This window comes from Pseudophryne corroboree, chromosome 1, assembly GCF_028390025.1.
Source record: "Pseudophryne corroboree isolate aPseCor3 chromosome 1, aPseCor3.hap2, whole genome shotgun sequence".
In the NCBI taxonomy this organism is placed as follows: Eukaryota; Metazoa; Chordata; class Amphibia; order Anura; family Myobatrachidae; genus Pseudophryne; species Pseudophryne corroboree.
The window spans coordinates 316,595,367-316,615,098 of NC_086444.1; the positions used below are offsets into that span (position 1 = coordinate 316,595,367).

The 19,732-nt window shown below is 44.9% G+C and overlaps 1 protein-coding gene across 2 annotated transcripts in view; it reads left to right on the plus strand.

Annotated features, from left to right (window-relative positions):
* Positions 1 to 19,282, plus strand: part of DNAH10 (dynein axonemal heavy chain 10) — a 712,041-nt gene extending 692,759 nt beyond the window's left edge. For both annotated transcript variants that reach the window (XM_063964569.1, XM_063964570.1), the window contains 4 exons: positions 289 to 456; positions 3,679 to 3,859; positions 17,752 to 17,897; positions 19,011 to 19,282. In XM_063964569.1, the coding sequence (XP_063820639.1) occupies positions 289 to 456; positions 3,679 to 3,859; positions 17,752 to 17,897; positions 19,011 to 19,157 (642 nt within the window). In that variant the 3' untranslated portion in view covers positions 19,158 to 19,282. The remainder of the gene's footprint in view (positions 1 to 288; positions 457 to 3,678; positions 3,860 to 17,751; positions 17,898 to 19,010) is intronic.
* Positions 19,283 to 19,732: the final 450 nt, after the last annotated feature.

Sequence of the window (19,732 nt, forward strand, 5' to 3'; positions counted from 1 at the left end):
CAAACAAAATACATTCTATGCGCCTGATTTAGAGATGCACTGTAATGGGTGGGGGGTTAGAAAAACGGCATTTCGGTACCGTTTTCTGGGCGTTCCCTAGTCACAGCTGGAGAAGCCCCAGCATCTTTGGGGAGCTGCTGTGTCACGTCCTATATCATTTTATTTGTAGTGTATCTTGTAAAGAATATAACCATCTGTTGCGCTCATTTGATCCACCTGTCTGTGAGGATCTCCCCATAGATACGGGTAGTCTCTGTTGGATACCACTAACCACTCTGTTACCTGCAGGCTTTGGCTGGGGAAGTTGGAATGAGCAGTGAGTTAGATGAAGTGGCTCGAGCTCTTTTCAATGGGCAGATTCCAAACATATGGCGAAGACTGGCTCCTGATACTTTAAAGTCTTTGGGAAACTGGATGATTCACTTCAGAAGACGTTACAATCAATACACATCGTGGGTAAGATAAAATACTTAGAACCGAGATTGGGGATCTGTGATCTTTATGAAATCTGAAAGTTTACAACAACATATCTCACCCAGTCTTTTTATTGATAAAAGAGGGGGGGAATCTGGAATTCAACAACAGTCCACACAGTGGCTCCCATCAAAACCTATGGGCTGCTACAGATGTGGAAAGAAGAAATGCATTACCTGTTCCTTTATTAAAAATAATGTACACACTTTTGAATCATCTACACATGAAGAATTCACTATAAAATCATTTGTCAACTGTAATAGCACGTATCTTATCTATGTCCTGATTTGTACGTGTGGCCTGATCTATGTCGGTAGGACAACACGTCAATTGAGGGTCAGATTTCTGGAACACAAGCGGAATATTGAAAAGGGCTTTCTGATCCACAGCGTATCCAGACATTTCCTAGAACATCATGACAAAAATGCTAAGGATGTCACACTAATAGGCATAGAACACGTCAACCCCACCAAGAGAGGGGGGGATAGATATAGGAAATTGTGTGTAAGAGAGAATTACTGGATACACAAACTGAAGACCCTTGTCCCTGAAGGACTTAACGAGACCATAGAGATAGATCTTTAGACTCCTTCTGTATGGAGCCTTTTCTTCTTTTTCTTTTTAATATAAACTGTTTATGGTTCTGTCTAGAACAATTTCCATAATTTCGGTCTGTGGTTATCTATAAGTGTAGTGGGTTTTTTGTGAACATAGCTTAGTCTTCCATGAGGATTTAACAAATATTGCCTATCTTAGATATAGGTCCTATTTCTGAAAATGCATGTTTTGGGAACCTTTATTGGTTAAGTTGCATTAGACTACATGTCACTGTGGTCTCGGTCACTGGTTTATATTGTTATTTGTATAATTATACAAAACTGTTATATTCCATGGTGTTGCTCCTTTTGATCCGCAATGTGAGTTTTCTACCATGTTGTTTATATATACATATTTCTCTATATACAAATTTTTATATGTTCATGGTAAATATTCTACGTTTTTTATTTTTTATTTAAATATCTTCTTTTATGTCTCTACTAATTATTAGATGGGTTTTTTTTTTATATATATTAACTCTATCTAGAAAATACATTCTAGATGGCTTAAGTTAGAGAGATTATATAACATTTGAAAGATCCTTATACAGAGCCGGTAAAATGTTGGGTAATTTGGTATACTTGTTTAAATAGAAACATCTTTGAGCCTCACAGCTGTAGGTACTAATTAATGCCCTTTAAAAGTAACTCCTTTTGGGTGAGGAGGTATTACTTTGAAAAAGTCACGTGATTCCGTGACGAAACACGTCAGTCTCCGCCCACTTTGTGCAGCTGCAGCAGTATTTCTGGCTAACATAGAGGTGCACGGCATAGCAGAGCGGGAGCCGCTACGGGACATTGCCATCTGTCCATCCCGCCACGAGCAGAAGTATCCCTGCTTAAACAAGCGTCAGCACTACAAGTCCGTTTAATATTTTCCTCCCGTGGAGCAACCTGTAGTCACAGCCGGTGATATGAAAGGCAACCCCCGTGGACAATTCTAAACATCCGAGGACGCTCGGTTACTGGGGCAGGACCACACCGCTATATCTACAAGGGAGGTAATCGGACACTTTGTAAACGCTGCCATTAGCCGTTACACCTTTATAATCTCAGCGTGCAACAGTTACCATCATTGACTGATATAAAGTTACCACACGCTGAGAGTACAACAGCACAGTTCTTTCAGTGCACTGATTCCTTATTGAGGGAAGTTTTAATAGCAATTATTGCCAATGTAAACTGCTGGCCAGCTAGGAATTATCATATCATATTGGGTGCAACTAATTAATTGTTTTTGATATATTTATTGGTGTCATTTTTATTAAATATATTTTTAATCCATTTACCGGCTCTGAATACACTTATTAGGTGTCAATTATGAACCCATGAGCGCTTCTCTCTTCCTGTATGTTTAACTATTGCTTTACTGTAGGGGTGTATACAGCCCCCCGAGTGAAGCGAACGTGTGTTCTGGTGGTTACTTAATAGTTTTTTAATTTTGTCTAATACAGACGCAGGCGCTTCATATTTTTGTGTTTTGGGTAAGATATAAGACTTATCTTATACTTTTTGCGATCTGTGAATTTTTTTCAATGAAGTCTTAGGGCCAGATTCATAGATGAGCACCTGTCGCTGCAGCATTATGGTATGCTGATTTCTGCTTACATGTTCATAGGCTGCGAGCAGAAATCGGGTCTAATACACCCCATGAAGCCTCTGGAAGCTTGTAGCAGCTCATTGAATCTAGGGGGTCATTCCGAGTTGATCGCTCGCTACCTACTTTTTGCAGCCGTGCAAACGCATAGTCGCCACCCACAGGGGAGTGTATTTTAGCTGTGCGAATGCATGTGCAGCCGAGCAGTACAAAAACAGTTTGTGCAGTTTCTGAGTAGGTCTGAACTTACTCAGCTGCTGCGATCACTTCAGCCTGTCCGGTTCCGGAATTTACGTCAGACACCCGCCCTACAAACGCTACACGCCTGCGTTTTTCCAACCACTCCCTGAAAACAGTCAGTTGACACCCATAAACGCCCTCTTCCTGTCAATCTTCTTGCGATCGGCTATGCGAATGGATTATTCGTTAAATCCATCGCCCAGCAACAATCCGCTTTGTACCCATACGACGCGCCTGCGCATTGCGGTGCATATGCATGCGCAGTAGTGACCTGATCGCTGCGCTGCGAAAAGCGGCAGCGTGCGATCAGGTCGGAATGACCCCCCTGGACCTTAGGTGTGAATAATTACTCTTGCTACTTTTTGAAATAAAAAAATTGTGGCTTCAGTATTTCTGTTATTATATTATTATCCTTTATGCATATTGTACCAACATATTATGCAATGACTTACAGAGAATATTTGAGTCCATTAGCCATAGTCCCATTGATAAGGCAACAATACTAATTACTGTGCCGTCCTACATGCTCTGTGTGCATCCGCATACAGTGCGGAAGCACACAGAGTCCGCAATAGGGCACATCTGTCTGGGTGCAGTTCTGGTGTTAGGAGATTGAGAAAGGTGACGTTAGGACTGCAATGGTTCAAACGTCTGTAATTTGTGTCATCAGGTGCTCTCATATACACAATGAGTTAATGATGTGGAGCAAATGTAGAAATGCGTTGTGTCTGTAGCTGTGTACTGAATTTTTGGTTACTTTTATTGTTTTAGGTGAATGACAGTGAGCCAAACGTCATGTGGCTGTCAGGGCTACATATCCCAGAGTCCTACCTGACTGCTCTTGTTCAGGCCACTTGCAGAAAGAATGGATGGCCACTTGACCGTTCCACCCTGTACACTCAGGTTACAAAGTTTCGTACAGCTGATGAAGTCACAGAGAGGCCTGGACAGGGTATGTAGTTTTAATGTGTTCATTTTTTTACAGGAGCATTAGTCATGCGTGTTCAAGTAAAAGTATTGCTGTGTGTATGACATCTACATTGTGTAGAGACATAGGAGTTACAGTGAAGAATATAACTTTATATCCTGCACCCAGTCAGGGGTGTAGCCAGAACTTTGTGGGCCCCATAGCAACATTTTGAAGGGGCCCCTGTCCCAATGCTTCTAGAGAGACACTTCTCTGCAGCAGTTGTTAATTTTATGCCCTATTTTAATGCCCTAGTTCTTTTTCTAACCCATAGTAGAGCCTTATTTAATCTTATTCCCCATAGTAGTGCCCTAGTTTCTTTTATAAATCGTAGTAGTTCACCCTATATCACATTTCAGAGCTGCCAGTACACATTATTCCGCACAGTACCCCCAATTCACATTATGATATATAGTGCTTCCCGTTCATATTGTGCCTCATTACAGTGCCCTGGTTCATAATATATAACATTAAAATGCCCTCCAGTTCATTTTATACCACACTACAATGAGCAGGTCCAGGGGCATACCTAGATATATTGCAGGTCTCAAGGAAAAAGTTTGAAAGGACCCCTATGTACCACCCAGTGGCGAAAAATGTATAGAACACCTGTAACTTTGACAGGGAAGGTGGACCCCTCTCAGCTCTGGGCCCCATAGCAACTGCAGTGCCTGCACCTATGGTAGCTACGCCCTTGCACCCAGTCATATCCCTTAGTGCAGCTGTCACCTGCACACAACAGAGGCAGATGTGTGTAGACAATAGCTGCCCTTCAAATACTTTGGTACAAAGGACAAGTTAGACTCATTATATAAATGCCCTTCAATAATAACATATGTTTCTCTAACGTCCTAGTGGATGCTGGGGACTCCGTCAGGACCATGGGGAATAGCGGCTCCGCAGGAGACAGGGCACAAAAGCAAGCTTTTAGGATCACATGGTGTGTACTGGCTCCTCCCCCTATGACCCTCCTCCAAGCCTCAGTTAGGTTTTTGTGCCCGTCCGAGAAGGGTGCAATCTAGGTGGCTCTCTTAAAGAGTTGCTTAGAAAAAGTTTTTAGGTTCTTTATTTTCAGTGAGTCCTGCTGGCAACAGGCTCACTGCATCGAGGGACTTAGGGGAGAGAATTTCAACTCACCTGCGTGCAGGATGGATTGGATTCTTAGGCTACTGGACACCATTAGCTTCAGAGGGAGTCGGAACACAGGTCTCGCCCTGGGGTTCGTCCCGCCGCCGCGCCGCCGACCCCCTTGCAGATGCTGAAGATTGAAGAGGTCCGGAACCAGGCGGCAGAAGACTTTTCAGTCTTCCTCAGGTAGCGCACAGCACTGCAGCTGTGCGCCATTGTCTGTCAGCACACTTCCCACAGCGATCACGGAGGGTGCAGGGCGCGGGGGGGGGGCGCCCTGGCAGCAATGTAGAATACCTGTATGGCGAAAAATACATCACATATAGCCCTTGAGGCTATATGGATGTATTTAACCCCTGCCAGACTTCACAATCTCCGGAGAAGAAGCCCGCCGAAAAGGGGGCGGGGCCTATTCTCCTCAGCACACAGCGCCATTTTCCCTCACAGAAAGGCTGAGGGGAAGGCTCCCAGGCTCTCCCCTGCACTGCACTACAGAAACAGGGTTAAAACAGAGAGGGGGGGCACTGATTTGGCGATATACATATATATTAAATGCTATATGGGAGGAACACTTATATAAGGGTTGTCCCTGTATAATTATAGCATTTTGGTGTGTGCTGGCAAACTCTCCCTCTGTCTCCCCAAAGGGCTAGTGGGTCCTGTCCTCTATCAGAGCATTCCCTATGTGTGTGCTGTATGTCGGTACGTGTGTGTCGACATGTATGAGGAAAATGTTGGTGAGGAGGCGGAGCAAATTGCCTGTAATGGTGATGTCACTCTCTAGGGAGTCGACACCGGAATGGATGGCTTACTTATGGAATTACGTGATAAGGTCAACACGCTGCAAGTGGGTTGACGACATGAGACGGCCGGCGAACAAATTAGTACCGGTCCAGGCGTCTCAGACACCGTCAGGGGCTTGTAAAAACGCCCATTTACCTCAGTCGGTCGACATAGACCCAGACACGGACACTGATTTCAGTGTCGACGGTGAAGAAACAAACGTATTTTCCTTTAGGGCCACACGTTAAGGGCAATGAAGGAGGTGTTACATATTTCTGATACTCCAAGTACCACAAAGAAGGGTATTATGTGTGAGGTGAAAAAACTACCTGTAGTTTTTCCTGAATCAGATAAATTAAATGAAGTGTGTGATGATGCGTGGGTTTCCCCCGATAGAAAATTATTGGCGGTATACCCTTTCCCGCCAGAAGTTAAGGCGCATTGGGAAACACCCCTCAGGGTGGATAAGGCGCTCACATGCTTATCAGAAAAATATCCAAAAAAGTATACACACACATGCTGGTGTTATACTGTGACCAGCGATCGCCTCAGCCTGGATGTGCAGAGCTGAGGTGGCTTGGTCGGATTCCCTGACTAAAAATATTGATACCCTTGACAGGGACAGTATTTTATTGACTATAGAGCATTTAAAGGATGCATTTCTATATATACGAGATGCGCAGAGGGATATTTGCACTCTGGCATCAAGAGTAAATGCGATGTCCATATCTGCAAGAAGATGTTTATGGACACGACAGTGGTCAGGGGATGCAGATTCCAAACGGCACAAAGATGTATTGCCGTATAAAAGGGGAGGAGTTATTTGGGGTCGGTCCATGGGACCTGGTGGCCACGGCAACTGCTGGAAGATCCACCGTTTTTTACCCTAAGTCACATCTCTGCAGAAAAAGACACCGTCTTTTCAGCCTCAGTCTTTTCGTCCCTATAAGATATCTGCCCAGGGATAGAGGAAAGGGAAGAAGACTGCAGCAGGCAGTCCATTCCCAGTAACAGAAGCCCTCCACCGCTTCTACTAAGTCCTCAGCATGACGCTGGGACCGTACAGGACCCCTGGATCCTACAAGTAGTATCAAAGGGGCACAGATTGGAATGTCGAGGCGTTTCCCCCCTCGCAAGTTCCTGTAGTCTGCTGTACCAATGTCCCCCTCCGACAGGGAGGCAGTATTGAAAACAATTCACAAGCTGTATTCCCAGCAGGTGATAATAAAATTACCCCTCCTACAACAAGGAAAGGGGTATTGTTCCACACTATAGGGTGGTACTGAAGCCAGAAGGCTAGGTGAGACCGATTCTAAATCTGAAAAATTTGAACACTTACAAGGGTTCAAATCCAGATGGAGTCACTCAGAGCAGTGATAGCGAACTGGGAACAAGGGGACTATATGGTGTCCCGGGACATCAGGGATGCTTACCTCCATGTCCCAAAATTTGCTTTTCTCACCAAGGGTACCTCAGGTTCGTGGTACAGAACTGTCACTATCAGTTTCAGACGATGCCGTTGGAGTGTCCAAGGCACCCCGGGTCTTTACCAAGGTAATGACCGAAATGAGGATTCGTCTTCAAAGAAAATGGACGACCTCCTGATAAGAACAAGGTCCAGAGAACAGTTGGAGGTCGGAGTAGCACTATCTCAAGTAGTTCTACGACAGCACGGGTGGATTCTAAATATTCCAAAACCGCAGTTGTTCCGACGACACGTCTGCTGGTCCTAGGGATGATTCTGGACACAGTCCAGGAAAAGGGTGTTTCTCCCAGAGGAGAAAGCCAGGGAGTTATCCGAGCTAATCGGGATCCTCCTAAAACCAGGAAAAGTGTCAGTGCATCATTGCACAAGAGTCCTGGTAAAAAATGGTGGCTTATTACGAAGCGCTTCCATTCGGCAGATTTCACGCAAGAACTCTTCAGTGGGATCTGCTGGACAAATGGTCCGGATCGCATCTTCAGATGCATCAGCGGATAACCCTATATCCAAGGACAAGGGTGTCTCTCCTGTGGTGATTACAGAGTGCTCATCTTCTAGAGGGCCGCAGATTCGGCATTCAGGATTGGATGCTGGTAACCACGGAGGCCAGCCTGAGAGGCTGGGGAGCAGTCACACAGGGAAAAAATTTCCAGGGAGTGTGATCAAGTCTGGAGAATTCTCTCCACATAAATATACTGGAGCTAAGAGCAAATTTGTAATGCTATAAGCTTAGCAAGGCCTCTGCTTCAAGGTCAGCCGGTATTGATCCAGTGGGATAACATCACGGCAGTCGCCCACGTAAACAGATAGGGCGGCACAAGAAGCAGGAGGGCAGTGGTCAAAACTGCAAGGATTTTTCGCTAGACGGAAAATCATGTGATAGCACTGTCAGCAGTGTTCATTCCGGGAGTGGACGACTGGGAAGCAGACTTCCTCAGCAGGCACGACCTCCACCCGGGAGAGTGGGAACTTCATCGGGAAGTTTTCCGCATGATTGTGAACCGTTGGGAAAGACCAAAGGTGGAAATGATGGCGTCCCGCCCGAACAAAAAACGGGACAGGTATTGCGCCAGGTCACGAGACCTTCAGGCGATAGCTGTGGACGTCCTGGTAACACCGTGGGTGTAACAGTCGGTGTATGTGTTCCCTCTTCTGCTTCTCATAACCAAGGTATTGAGAATTATAAGACGTAGAGGAGTAAGAACTATACTCGTGGCTCCGGATTGGCCAAGAGGGACTTGGTACCCGGAACTTCAAGAGATGCTCACAGAGGACTAATGGCCTCGGGAGCTAAGATGGGATTTGCTTTCAGCAAGAACCATGTCTGTTCCAAGAGGAACCGTGGCATCTGCCTCTAAGAAAGGACCTGCTCCAGCAGGGACCTTGTCTGTTCCAAGACTTACCGCGACTGCGTTTGACGGCATGGCGGTTGAACACCGGATCCTAAGGGAAAAGGCATTCCGGAAGAGGTCATACCTACCCTGGTCAAAGCCAGGAAGGAGGTGACCGCACAACGTTATCACCACATGTGGTGAAAATATGTTGCGTGGGTGAGGCCAGGAAGGCCCCACGAAAAAATTTCAACTAGGTCGATTTCTGCACTTCCTGAAAACAGGAGTGTCTATGAGCCTCAAATTGGGGTCCATTAAGGTTCAAGTTTCGGCCCTGTAGATTTTCTTCCAGAAAAAATTGGCTTCAGTTCCTGAAGTCCAGACGTTTGTCAAGGGAGTATTGCATATACAGCCCCTTGTGTGCCTCCAGTGGCACCGTGGGATCTCAACGTAGTGTTGGGATTCCTCAAATCATATTGGTTTGAACCGATCAAATCTGTGGATTTGAAATATCTCACATGGAAAGGGACCATGTTGTGGCCCTGGCCTCGGCCAGGCGATTGTCAGAATTGGGGGCTTTGTCTTAAAAAAAAAAAAAAAAAAAAAAAAAAAAAGCTCATATTTGTTTTTCCATTCGGACAGGGCAGAACTGCGGACTCGTCCCCAGTTTCTTCCTAAGGTGGTGTCAGCGTTTCGCCTGAAACAACATATTGTGGTGCCTGCGGCTACTAGGGACTTGGAGGACTCCAAGTTGCTAGACGTTGTCGGGGCCCTAAAAATATATATATATATATATATATATATATATTTCCAGGACGGCTGGAGTCAGAAAGTCTGACTTGCTGTTTATATTGTATGCACCCCAAAAGATGGGTGCTCCTGCTTCTAAGCAGACTATTGCTCGTTGGATTTGTAGTACAATTCAGCTTGCACAGTCTGTGGCAGGCCTGCCACAGCCAAAATCTGTCAATGCCCATTCCACAAGGAAGGTGGGCTCATCTTGGGCGGATGCCCGAGGGGGTCTCGGCTTTAAAATTTTGCCGAGCAGCTACGTGGTCAGGGGGGAACACGTTTGTAAAATTCTACAAATTTGATACCCTGGCTGAGGAGGACCTGGAGTTCTCTCATTCGGTGCTGCAGAGTCACCCGCACTCTCCCGCCCGTTTGGGAGCTTTGGTATAATCCCCATGGTCCTGACGGAGTCCCCAGCATCCACTAGGACGTTAGAGAAAATAAGATTTTACTTACCGATAAATCTATTTCTCGTAGTCCGTAGTGGATGCTGGGCGCCCATCCCAAGTGCGGATTGTCTGCATTACTTGTACATAGTTATTGTTACAAAAATCGGGTTATTATTGTTGTGAGCCATCTTTTTTAGAGGCTACTTCATTGTTATCATACTGTTAACTGGGTTCAGATCACAAGTTGTACGGTGTGATTGGTGTGGCTGGTTTGGGTCTTACCCGGGATTCAAGATCCTTCCTTATTGTGTACGCTCGTCCAGGCACAGTACCTGAGGCTTGGAGGAGGGTCATAGGGGGAGGAGCCAGTACACACCATGTGATCCTAAAAGCTTGCTTTTGTGCCCTGTCTCCTGCGGAGCCGCTATTCCCCATGGTCCTGACGGAGTCCCCAGCATCCACTACGGACTACGAGAAATAGATTTATCGGTAAGTAAAATCTTATTTTCTCATACGTCCTAGAGGATGCTGGGGACTCCGTAAGGACCATGAGGTATAGACAGGATCCGCAGGAGACATGGGCACACTATAAGACTTTGAATGGGTGTGAACTGGCTCCTCCCTCTATGCCCCTCCTCCAGACCTCAGTTAGACTTTGTGCCCAGGAGTGACTGGACACACACTAGGGGAGCTCTACAGAGTTTCTTTAAAAGACTTTATGTTAGGTTTTTTATTTTCAGGCAGACCTGCTGGCTACAGGCTCCCTGCATCGTGGGAGTGAGGGGAGAGAAGTCAGACCTACTTCTTCTTAGTTCAAGGGCTCTGCTTCTTAGGCTACTGGACACCATAAGCTCCAGAGGGTTCGATCACTTGGTGCGCCTAGCTGCTTGTTCCCGGAGCCGCGCCGTCAACCCCCTCACAGAAGCAAGAAGAAAGAAGCCGGGTGAGTATGTGAAGAACAGAAGACTTCAGTGACGGCAGAAGACTTCAGTAACGGAGGTACAGTGCAGCGGTCGCGCTGCGCTCCATGCTCCCACACACCAACGGCACTCACAGGGTGCAGGGCGGGGGGGGGGGGGCGCCCCGGGCAGCAAGTTACTGGAAGTTTAAAATATCGCTGGCATAAGTGCAGAGTCGGTGCCTGGGCACCGTTTACGATACCCCCGCCAGATATCGCAGCGGTCACGCTGCGGGCCATTGCTCCCACACGCCAATGGTTTTTACAAGGGTGCAGGGTGCTAGGGAGGGAGCGCCCTGGGCAGCAATATGCATATATAACTCTTTGGGGGTGACAGTACATCTATACAGTATCTAAACACTGTATAGGGACCCCCGATAGCATACATGAAGCTATGTTTTTTGCGGGCTGGAGCGCGCCGAGAGGGGACGGGGCTTAGCCCTCACTTCAGGTTACAGCGCCATTTTCTACTGGTCCCCGCCAAAAGCATGAGGGGGCACAATGTTTAGTGCTATTTAGTGCAATACAGCACTATTTTAGACAAATGGCCTTGTATTCTGTGGGTTATGAATATATATATATATATATATCTGTGTGTTCCCTGTCGGATACCCACTATAACTTTAGTCGACATATGTCGACAGGAGTGAGTGCTCTGTCATTTATGCGGATCACAGTCGACATCGCCGACTGCTGTTGGTACTTGATTCTGTAGATGCAGTGTCAGCAGGTCGGTAGTTGTATACTTGTCAGAAGTAAACACTGTATGGGAGACACAGTAGTATGTGGGTGACTCTGTCGGCACCAACTGTTATTACTGGGTGTTAATTAACAAGCTGTAACTACCTTATACCTGTATATATGTTTATATGTATATGTATGGTACGGTTCCATGGGCCTGTAGCTCAAGCACAGACATGGTAGTACATGTAGGGGAGTGTTATTGAACTTATTTATGTATCTTCCTTCAGTCCCCTCGGAGTTACAAGAATGTTATTTTGCATGATTACTACTCCCTGCTGTCAACGAATACTAGGTTTTCTGTCGACCATAATGTTTCCTGGTAGATCCACAACTGGGGCATTCAGTACATGGTCATACACATTCAGAACACATTAATGTCACTAGGGACCCGTTGGTTCCGGATAACCCGCTTATATGTATGTGTGTGTATATATATATATATATATATATATATATATATATATATATACATATTTAGGATATGTGTGTAGTTGTGTATTACATTATGTATATTCATATTGCATTTTTAATGGATGCTGAAATAATAGTATTCCTTCTCATGTGCTGGTCACTCTGTTGGTAAAGCTCTAGGTCGGCCGGGACGAGTTGGTCTCTGAAAGAAGTCCGAACGTTTATTCTTTTCCCGCTGCGGATAGAATACTGTGAAAGTCAACTTCTGGTCGACACAGGGCCCTGTCGCAAAGGATCGTACACAGGAAGCTAAGTGATATTTTATTATTTACTTTGGAGTTATTTACATTACCTGCACATGGGGGGAGTGTTTGTATTCGGAAAGGCATCCGATAGAATTACACTATAGAGAGAGGGGATGTGTCTTATGTTGATCCTTCTCTATAACCTGGCAGCAGGTTGCCGTACGACTGCAGAAGAAATGCTGAGGCTGAATCCGAGAGATACTGTAGTGTTTCCCTGGGACGGTGTCCGCTGTTGGGGAGGCATCAGTTCAGTCAATCTAGGTAGATACCGCGGGTAAGTCTAACTTCGTGAGTTAGATTCCCTCACAACGGTTGGTGACGCATTCGGTTGTGGGATGAACTCATTTTAACCGGTTAGATACCTTTCTTTTTTCCTTTTCGGTGCAGATTGTGGAACGTGACAAGGTAAGAGTTCTGCAGCCTTGTTAGGTTCGCAGAAGCGGATGTTGTTGTCTGTTTCTACCACATCCACCGCATGTCGCTGGGTCTATCTGGCTGGAGCCCACTCCGGTGGGAACTCGTCTACTATTCTTCAGTCAGTCCGAGACTGTACTTGGACCTGTGAGTTACTCATAGAATCCAAAAGGGGACATGCTGGGGTTTACAGATGATTCCCCACAATGATTTTTTGAATAGATCTCAGCGATTCCCCTCTGGAAGGGGAGGTAGTATGCAACGCCATACCAGAGTTGCGTCAGGTTCAGGACATTGTCCTGCTGTCCAAAAAAAAATAAAAAAATTTAATTTTTAGAATCTAAGTTTCTACTTACGAAGGTGCTTCAGCACGTAAAGGTAGAAAAGGGGTTAAATGCGTTTTTCTCCGCATTTAGCTTACCTAAGTTGATATCCAGGTTTGTCTTTGCCATCTCACCGGAGTGTTGGCAGTATGATGGGTTTCTTTCAATAGTAAGAGCCATTGTTATTCTGTACTGAGACACTCTCCTGATTAAGGCGAGGTCAAGAAACAAGTAGTGCAAATCGTTGTTTCTCTCTGACTGTTCTTCAACACAGGGAATGGCTGTTGTTCCCAATGACGCAGATGTCGGAGGTGGGTATCAGAGTAGATACTGAACGGTGGAGGTTCTGTGTTTTCCTGTGGAAAGAGGTCTGAGGATTCAGAGTCGGATCAGATTTGCAGTGACAATCCATCAATATGTTCCGTTGATGAAAGAGTTGGTGCGGCCTAAGAGGCTTTTCAGTGAGCAGGTCAACCGCCAGAGTGGTTTTCACGGGGCCAGTTGGAAATGTGGTCCGGGTCTCACCTGCACATGCGGAATATAATCCTAATGGCCAGGATATCACTCCTGTGGTGTCTGCTCAGTTCTTACCTCCTAGAGGGACGAAGGTTCGGAATCCAGGTGGAGATCCTGGTGTACATGCATGCAGATCTCCGAGACTGGGGAGCAGTCCTTGCAAGGGAAGTATTTCCAGAGGAAAAGGTCAAGTTGGGAAGCTTGTCTGCAATAAGTTTTCTTGAATTCAGAGCTATTTTCAGTGAACATAGGCTTAGTGATCTGCCCGTGTTAATGCTGTCGGACGACTTGGCAGCAGTGGTGTAAGTAAGCCGCTAGGGCGGAACAAGGAGCAAAGCGGCGATGGCAGATGTTATAAAAGTTTTCCGCTGGGTGGAAAGACTGGTAAACCCTATATTAGCAGTCTTCGTTCCGGATGTGAACGACGGAGAAATAGATTCCTCTGCAAATGTGATCTCTATCCGGGAGAAATGCTGTCGTCATAGAGAAGCGTCACTGAAGCGAAAAGTCTTTGAGGAGTACCTCAATTGGACAGGTTGGCGTCTCGCCTCAACGAGAGATCTCAAGGATATTGTTCCAGGTCAGGGGACACTCAGGCTATAGCAGTGGACGTCCTCGGGTCACCTTGGGTGTTTTCAGTCGGTCTATGTGTCCCCTCCGTTTTCACTCTCTGAAGGTGATAAACGTAAGACGAACAAAGGTCCAGGTGATCCTCATTGTTCCGGTCTGAACATGGAAGGCTTGGTATCCAATTCTTCAAGATTTACTCATAGAAGATCCCTGGCCTCTTCCTCTACGTGAGGAACTGTTACAGCAAGATCCGGGCGTGTATCAAGACTTACCGCGGCTGCGTTTGACGGCGTGGCGGTTGAACGCCATATCCTAGCCAGAAAGGGTATTCCCAGTGATAATGTCGATATTATCTTAAACCATAAAGCTATACCTTTAAACACACCTTTACCATGGAGCTGCTGCGGTCGCTAGCTCACGCTACGTACTTCGTACGCTATTTGCGCACAGAGTCCCGTACCGTGTACGCACTTAGCGTACAAACGCCGCACTGCGGGTACAAAGCACACGCAGTGCGTTTGCACCCAATTAATACACCTTAAAACCTTATACAGTTATACAATGCAATGATATGATTACACTTTAAACCTTATGCAGCAAAGCTCTGCAATGATGTTACACCTTAAACCTTATGCAGCAAAGCACTGCAATGATGTTACACCTTAAACCATATGCAGCAGAGCACTGCAATGATGTTACACCTTATCAATACACTTTTAAAACCTTATACAGTTTGGTAATGTTATACGCTTTAAACCCTAGCAGGAAAGTGAAGACACAACACTGATTTGTAGTTGAAACCACAGGGTTCTAAGGCCACTGTGGATTGTTCCAAAAGGTAAACAGTACAAATCATACACTACAGGCTAACAAGATAAATCTAAACAGAATAATGGCTACAGAGAATGTACATACGTGAGAATGTTCGCAAGCGCAACCCGGCCGGTCCTCCGCTGGTCATACAGATAGCGTTCAGAGTCTTCTGACCGGCCAGGCAACAATGGGCTTTTTACACCCAACATGCATACACAATACAATGGTCACTGTAATCTCATTGTCCATTGGACACAGGGATGTGTCTTTACATTACAGAAGAGGTCATAGGTGGATTTGAATAGGTGGGCGATGTCTTTCCCCAACTGCTCTTGTGGGTGGTATCCTCTGGATTCCCGCCGCATACATAATATACAGTAAATACAGTTAATATCTATATTCTACTTTTGCACATAACTATACGCAGGAACATGCGATCTTTCTCTAACCAACACCGGAATGTTACCCTCAAAATACCCTACAGCTGGATACTAGACATCACCTTCCAACCTTTATCTGACCCTTCCTATCATGCAAAGGCGAATCTCTTTGTCCAGGAACTGTTTAAACTATTAATACTCGCTGATGTGGTGTAGGGGAGTTATATCTAAAATGTACACTATTTGGGTTAAATATGTAATGTTCTAATAACCCTCTACGCGCTCACAAACTCCGCCGTAAATACCCATATCACGCGCACGATCGCCGGAGCGATCCTACTCAAATTGCGGATATGTGCACGCACGGCAGACTGAGTGCACGAGCAGCGGGCATGTGCATGGGGTTAGTACAAGGCATATGTATTACAATATTTTTCGACTTTGACACCAGTAAAGTCATTTCCACTTTTCTTCAGGCTAGAACAGAAGTAACGGCAAAGCCTTACCACCGGGTTTGGAGAAAATGTGTGTCTTGGTGTAAATCCAAGAAGGTTACTGCGGAAGCTTCAGCTGGGTCGTTCTTCTCCAGGCAGGCCTAAGGTTAGGCTCCGTTCAAGTGCGGTTTTGGCCTTATAAATTTTCTTTCAAGAAATAATTGGCGACCTTTCCGGAAGTTCGGACCTTCGTGGAAGGAGTACTGTACATCCAACCTCCAGTTGTGCCCCCATTAGCACCGTGGGACCATTGCCGCGGTGTTGAGTTTCTTGTGTCACAATGATTGGAACCTTTATGAAAGGTTGTGTTAAAAATTCTCTCTTGGAGAGTGGTCATGCTTTTGGCTTGGCGTCCGCAAGGCGGGTGTTGGAAGTAGCGGCTGGGTCTCACAGGAGCCCGTTTGATCTTTCAGGTGGAAAGAGCGAAATTGAGAACTCGGGTAATAGTTTTGCCAAAAGTGGGTTAGGTGTTTTCGCTGAAACCAGCCTATTTGATGCCTGTGGTTACTTAAGCATTGGCTGATTCAAGGTCTCTCGATGTAGTCAGGGCTTTGAATATTTATGTCGCCAATTTGGCTCGGATTAGGGAAACAGAGGCTCTGTTTGTCCGGTATGCTCCCAGCGTGTTTGGGGCGCCTGCGTCTCTGCAGTCGGTTACACGCTAGATCTGTGATCCGATTCGGCGGGCTCGTTCTACGGCTGGATTGTCGTTACCGAATTCGGTGGTGACCCAATTCTACTAGGAAGGGGGGCTTTTCTTGGGCAGATGCCCGAGGAGTCTCGGTGGTTTAACTTTGCTGAGCGGATATTTGGTCGGGTTCGAACACTTTTGCTAAGCTCTACAAGTTTGATACCCTGGCTGATGGGGACCTCATGTTGCTCAATCGGTGCTGCAGAGTCGTCCGCACTCTCCCGCCGGTCTGGAGCTTTGGTATAAACCCCATGGTCCTTACGGAGTCCCCAGCATCCTCTAGGACGTATGAGAAAATAGGATTTTAATACCTACCAGTAAATCCTTTACTCTTAGTCCGTAGAGGATGCTGGGCGCCCGTCCCAGTGCGTACTGTGTCTGCAGTAATTGGTTCTGGTTACACTCTTGTTGTGTTATTTTCTGTCAGGCTGTTGCTGACGTTGTGCATGCCATGGCAGGCGGTGTCTTATTATTGGTTCTGTTGACACACTGGTTGTGTTACATATTCTCTCAGCATGTGGCTGTGTCTTTTCATGCCGTTGGCTGGTATTCTATTGAATGCCACGTTCTACGGTATGTTCGTGGTGTTAGCTGGTATGACACTCACCGTGTTTAAACAATAAATTCTTTCCCCGAAATGTCCGTCTCCCTGGGCACAGTTTTCTAACTGAGGTCTGGAGGAGGGGCATAGAGGGAGGAGCCAGTTCACACCCATTCAAAGTCTTATAGTGTGCCCATGGCTCCTGCGGATCCCATCTATACCCCATGGTCCTTACGGAGTCCCCAGATTCCTCTACGGACTAAGAGAAAAGGATTTACCGGTAGGTATTAAAATCCTATTATTTCTATTAAACCAAATGTAAACCCTGATAGTGTGGTGTTCATCTGGCATACCTCCTCACTGGCTGACCACATTGAATACCAGAAAAAAAAGCCTTGAAACTACAGGATTATTAAATACAATTTCAGCATCTATTTTCCTATAAGGGGTAACTTTACTAAAGGTCGATTTTTATAGATTTTAAATTGATGTTGTGTTTCAGTGGCTAAACTGCACATTTATCAATTTTTAAATGTCAACAAATGTGCAATTTAACCCCTGAAACACAGCATCGATTCAGATCAATTTAAAATTGATGTTTAGTAAATTTACCCATCAAAGTAAGTGAAAACATATTTTACAGCACAAAATAAAAGTTTTAACTTTACTACTTTCTCAATAACCTACATAATCATCGGCTTGGGTATACCCTTGCTTTTATAAAGTGTAAGCTGCCATTACTGCAGCCATTTACCTGTAAACATAGAAGACTTGTTGCATGTGAGTTCCATCTCCTCATGTCTCTGTGCAGGATGCTTTATTTCTGGCCTATACTTGGAGGGAGCTGACTGGGACATAGAGAACTCATGTTTAATTAAAAGTAAACCCAAAGTCCTTGTGGTGCAGCTTCCTGTATTGAAGGTTATCCCAATTGAAGCTCATCGTCTCAAATTACAGGTAAGTCGCTATAAGTAGGTTCATTTTTGGCCAAATCGAACCTTGTCTTTACTATAGATCCCTACAAATAAGCATCAGTATATTGTTACTGCCATCCTGGATTATGTACTTGTAACAGGACGCCAAATAAATGTTGTGCAAATTAAACCGATTCAAAGTGGATTATTCTGTGCATGTGATCCGGCTGGTGGATCTACAGTGGCCACCAAACGTTGGAGTTCTCCTAGAGGAATAGTACATTCCGATATCCTGGCTATAGAAAAACAGTACTATATACTGTACACATTTACTATACTTACAACAGAACTCAGCATTGTTCTTCAGTGGTCAAAGTCAACTACCTGCTTATTATTTGGCTACCTTGGACCCTAAAGATGCATCTGCCAGCGTCCATGTTTCTTGCTGTGGAAACTGTTATTTTGGTGTATACTGTACCTCGGCAAGATGTAGTTTTCTGCTGAATACACTGATATCACTACTCATAAGTTGCCTTAAAGGGGTTTCTGCCTTTACATCAGTGGTTCTCAAACTTTTTTGAATCACGGCGCACTAGAGTATCAGAATTTTTCTCACGGCACCCCTAGGCCAAAGGTTTCTTATTGAGAAATTTAGAAAGTAAATTGTGCTTATATGTCATCCTTAGGTTTAATTGTGTGGTGAGGGACAAGATTTGCTTCTGTTTGTCCACTTATTTTATGACTGGCAGCCACCATCACTGGTTTTGCCTGTTACATTGACCATAAATAATGTAAATGTTTTCCTGGACCACCACTCCAGGGTGCCACGGGCACACAGTTTGCGAACCACTGCTTTACATACTTCATGAGGGCATAATGGTGTATGAGAAGAAGATATGCTGCAGATCTGTATAAGAGAGGGGAACTGGTGTACAGGTAGAACCAACGAGCTTGATTAAACAGGTGCTGTGACCATCCAGTTAGGAGCTGGGTGTATAAGGTGTATGGGGATTGTATGTAATGTAATCAAAGTTAGAAAACATCTTTATGAAAAAATGTTCTGAATATCTGTATGTAATGTAGTAAAAGTAAAAGCTAATAGCAGAAAATATTGCTGCATGTACAGTAACTTTCATGGCTGTCTTGTATTCTACAGAACACATTCAGGACACCCGTCTACACTACATCTATGAGGAGGAACGCAATGGGAGTTGGTTTGGTGTGTGAGGCTGATCTCTATACAACGAAGCACATTTCACACTGGGTGCTGCAAGGAGTGTGCCTCACGCTCAACTCCGATTAGATTATAACAGTGCAGCATAATACAGTTATAATAGTGTCGCAATAACAAATAATATATTTTTCATGTTAAATGTTTATATATTTAGATATATGCAAGATAAACATTGAAATAAATGGTGCTTGTTACATTTTGTTTGTTGTTGTTTTTTTTAACGGATTGTCACTTTCAATATTCATTCCCACCCCATTATTAAACAATAAAAACTATTGACAGAAAATGTGAAATGGATTAGTGAAAACAAATACTTGTGTAAATAGTATTTATCTTTATCATCATTCAATTCAGATTGTGACAAATGCTATAAAATCCTCTGTTGTAAACTGTGGTTTATTCAGTTAGTAGGTGACATATACTATATATCAGTTATACTTGTCTGTTATCATATAGGAGGGGACAGTCTGAGAATGATTTGAAAGGCTAAGTTGTACATAAGTGTAACTTACAAGTGCTGCAGTCTTCTTGTCTTCCCAGTATTACTATGTCAGCTCATACTGCACATACACTATTTCCAATGCTATGCTTACGTTCCTATACACACTACTGTTGCTCTAATTATGTCTTTAACTATAGCAACG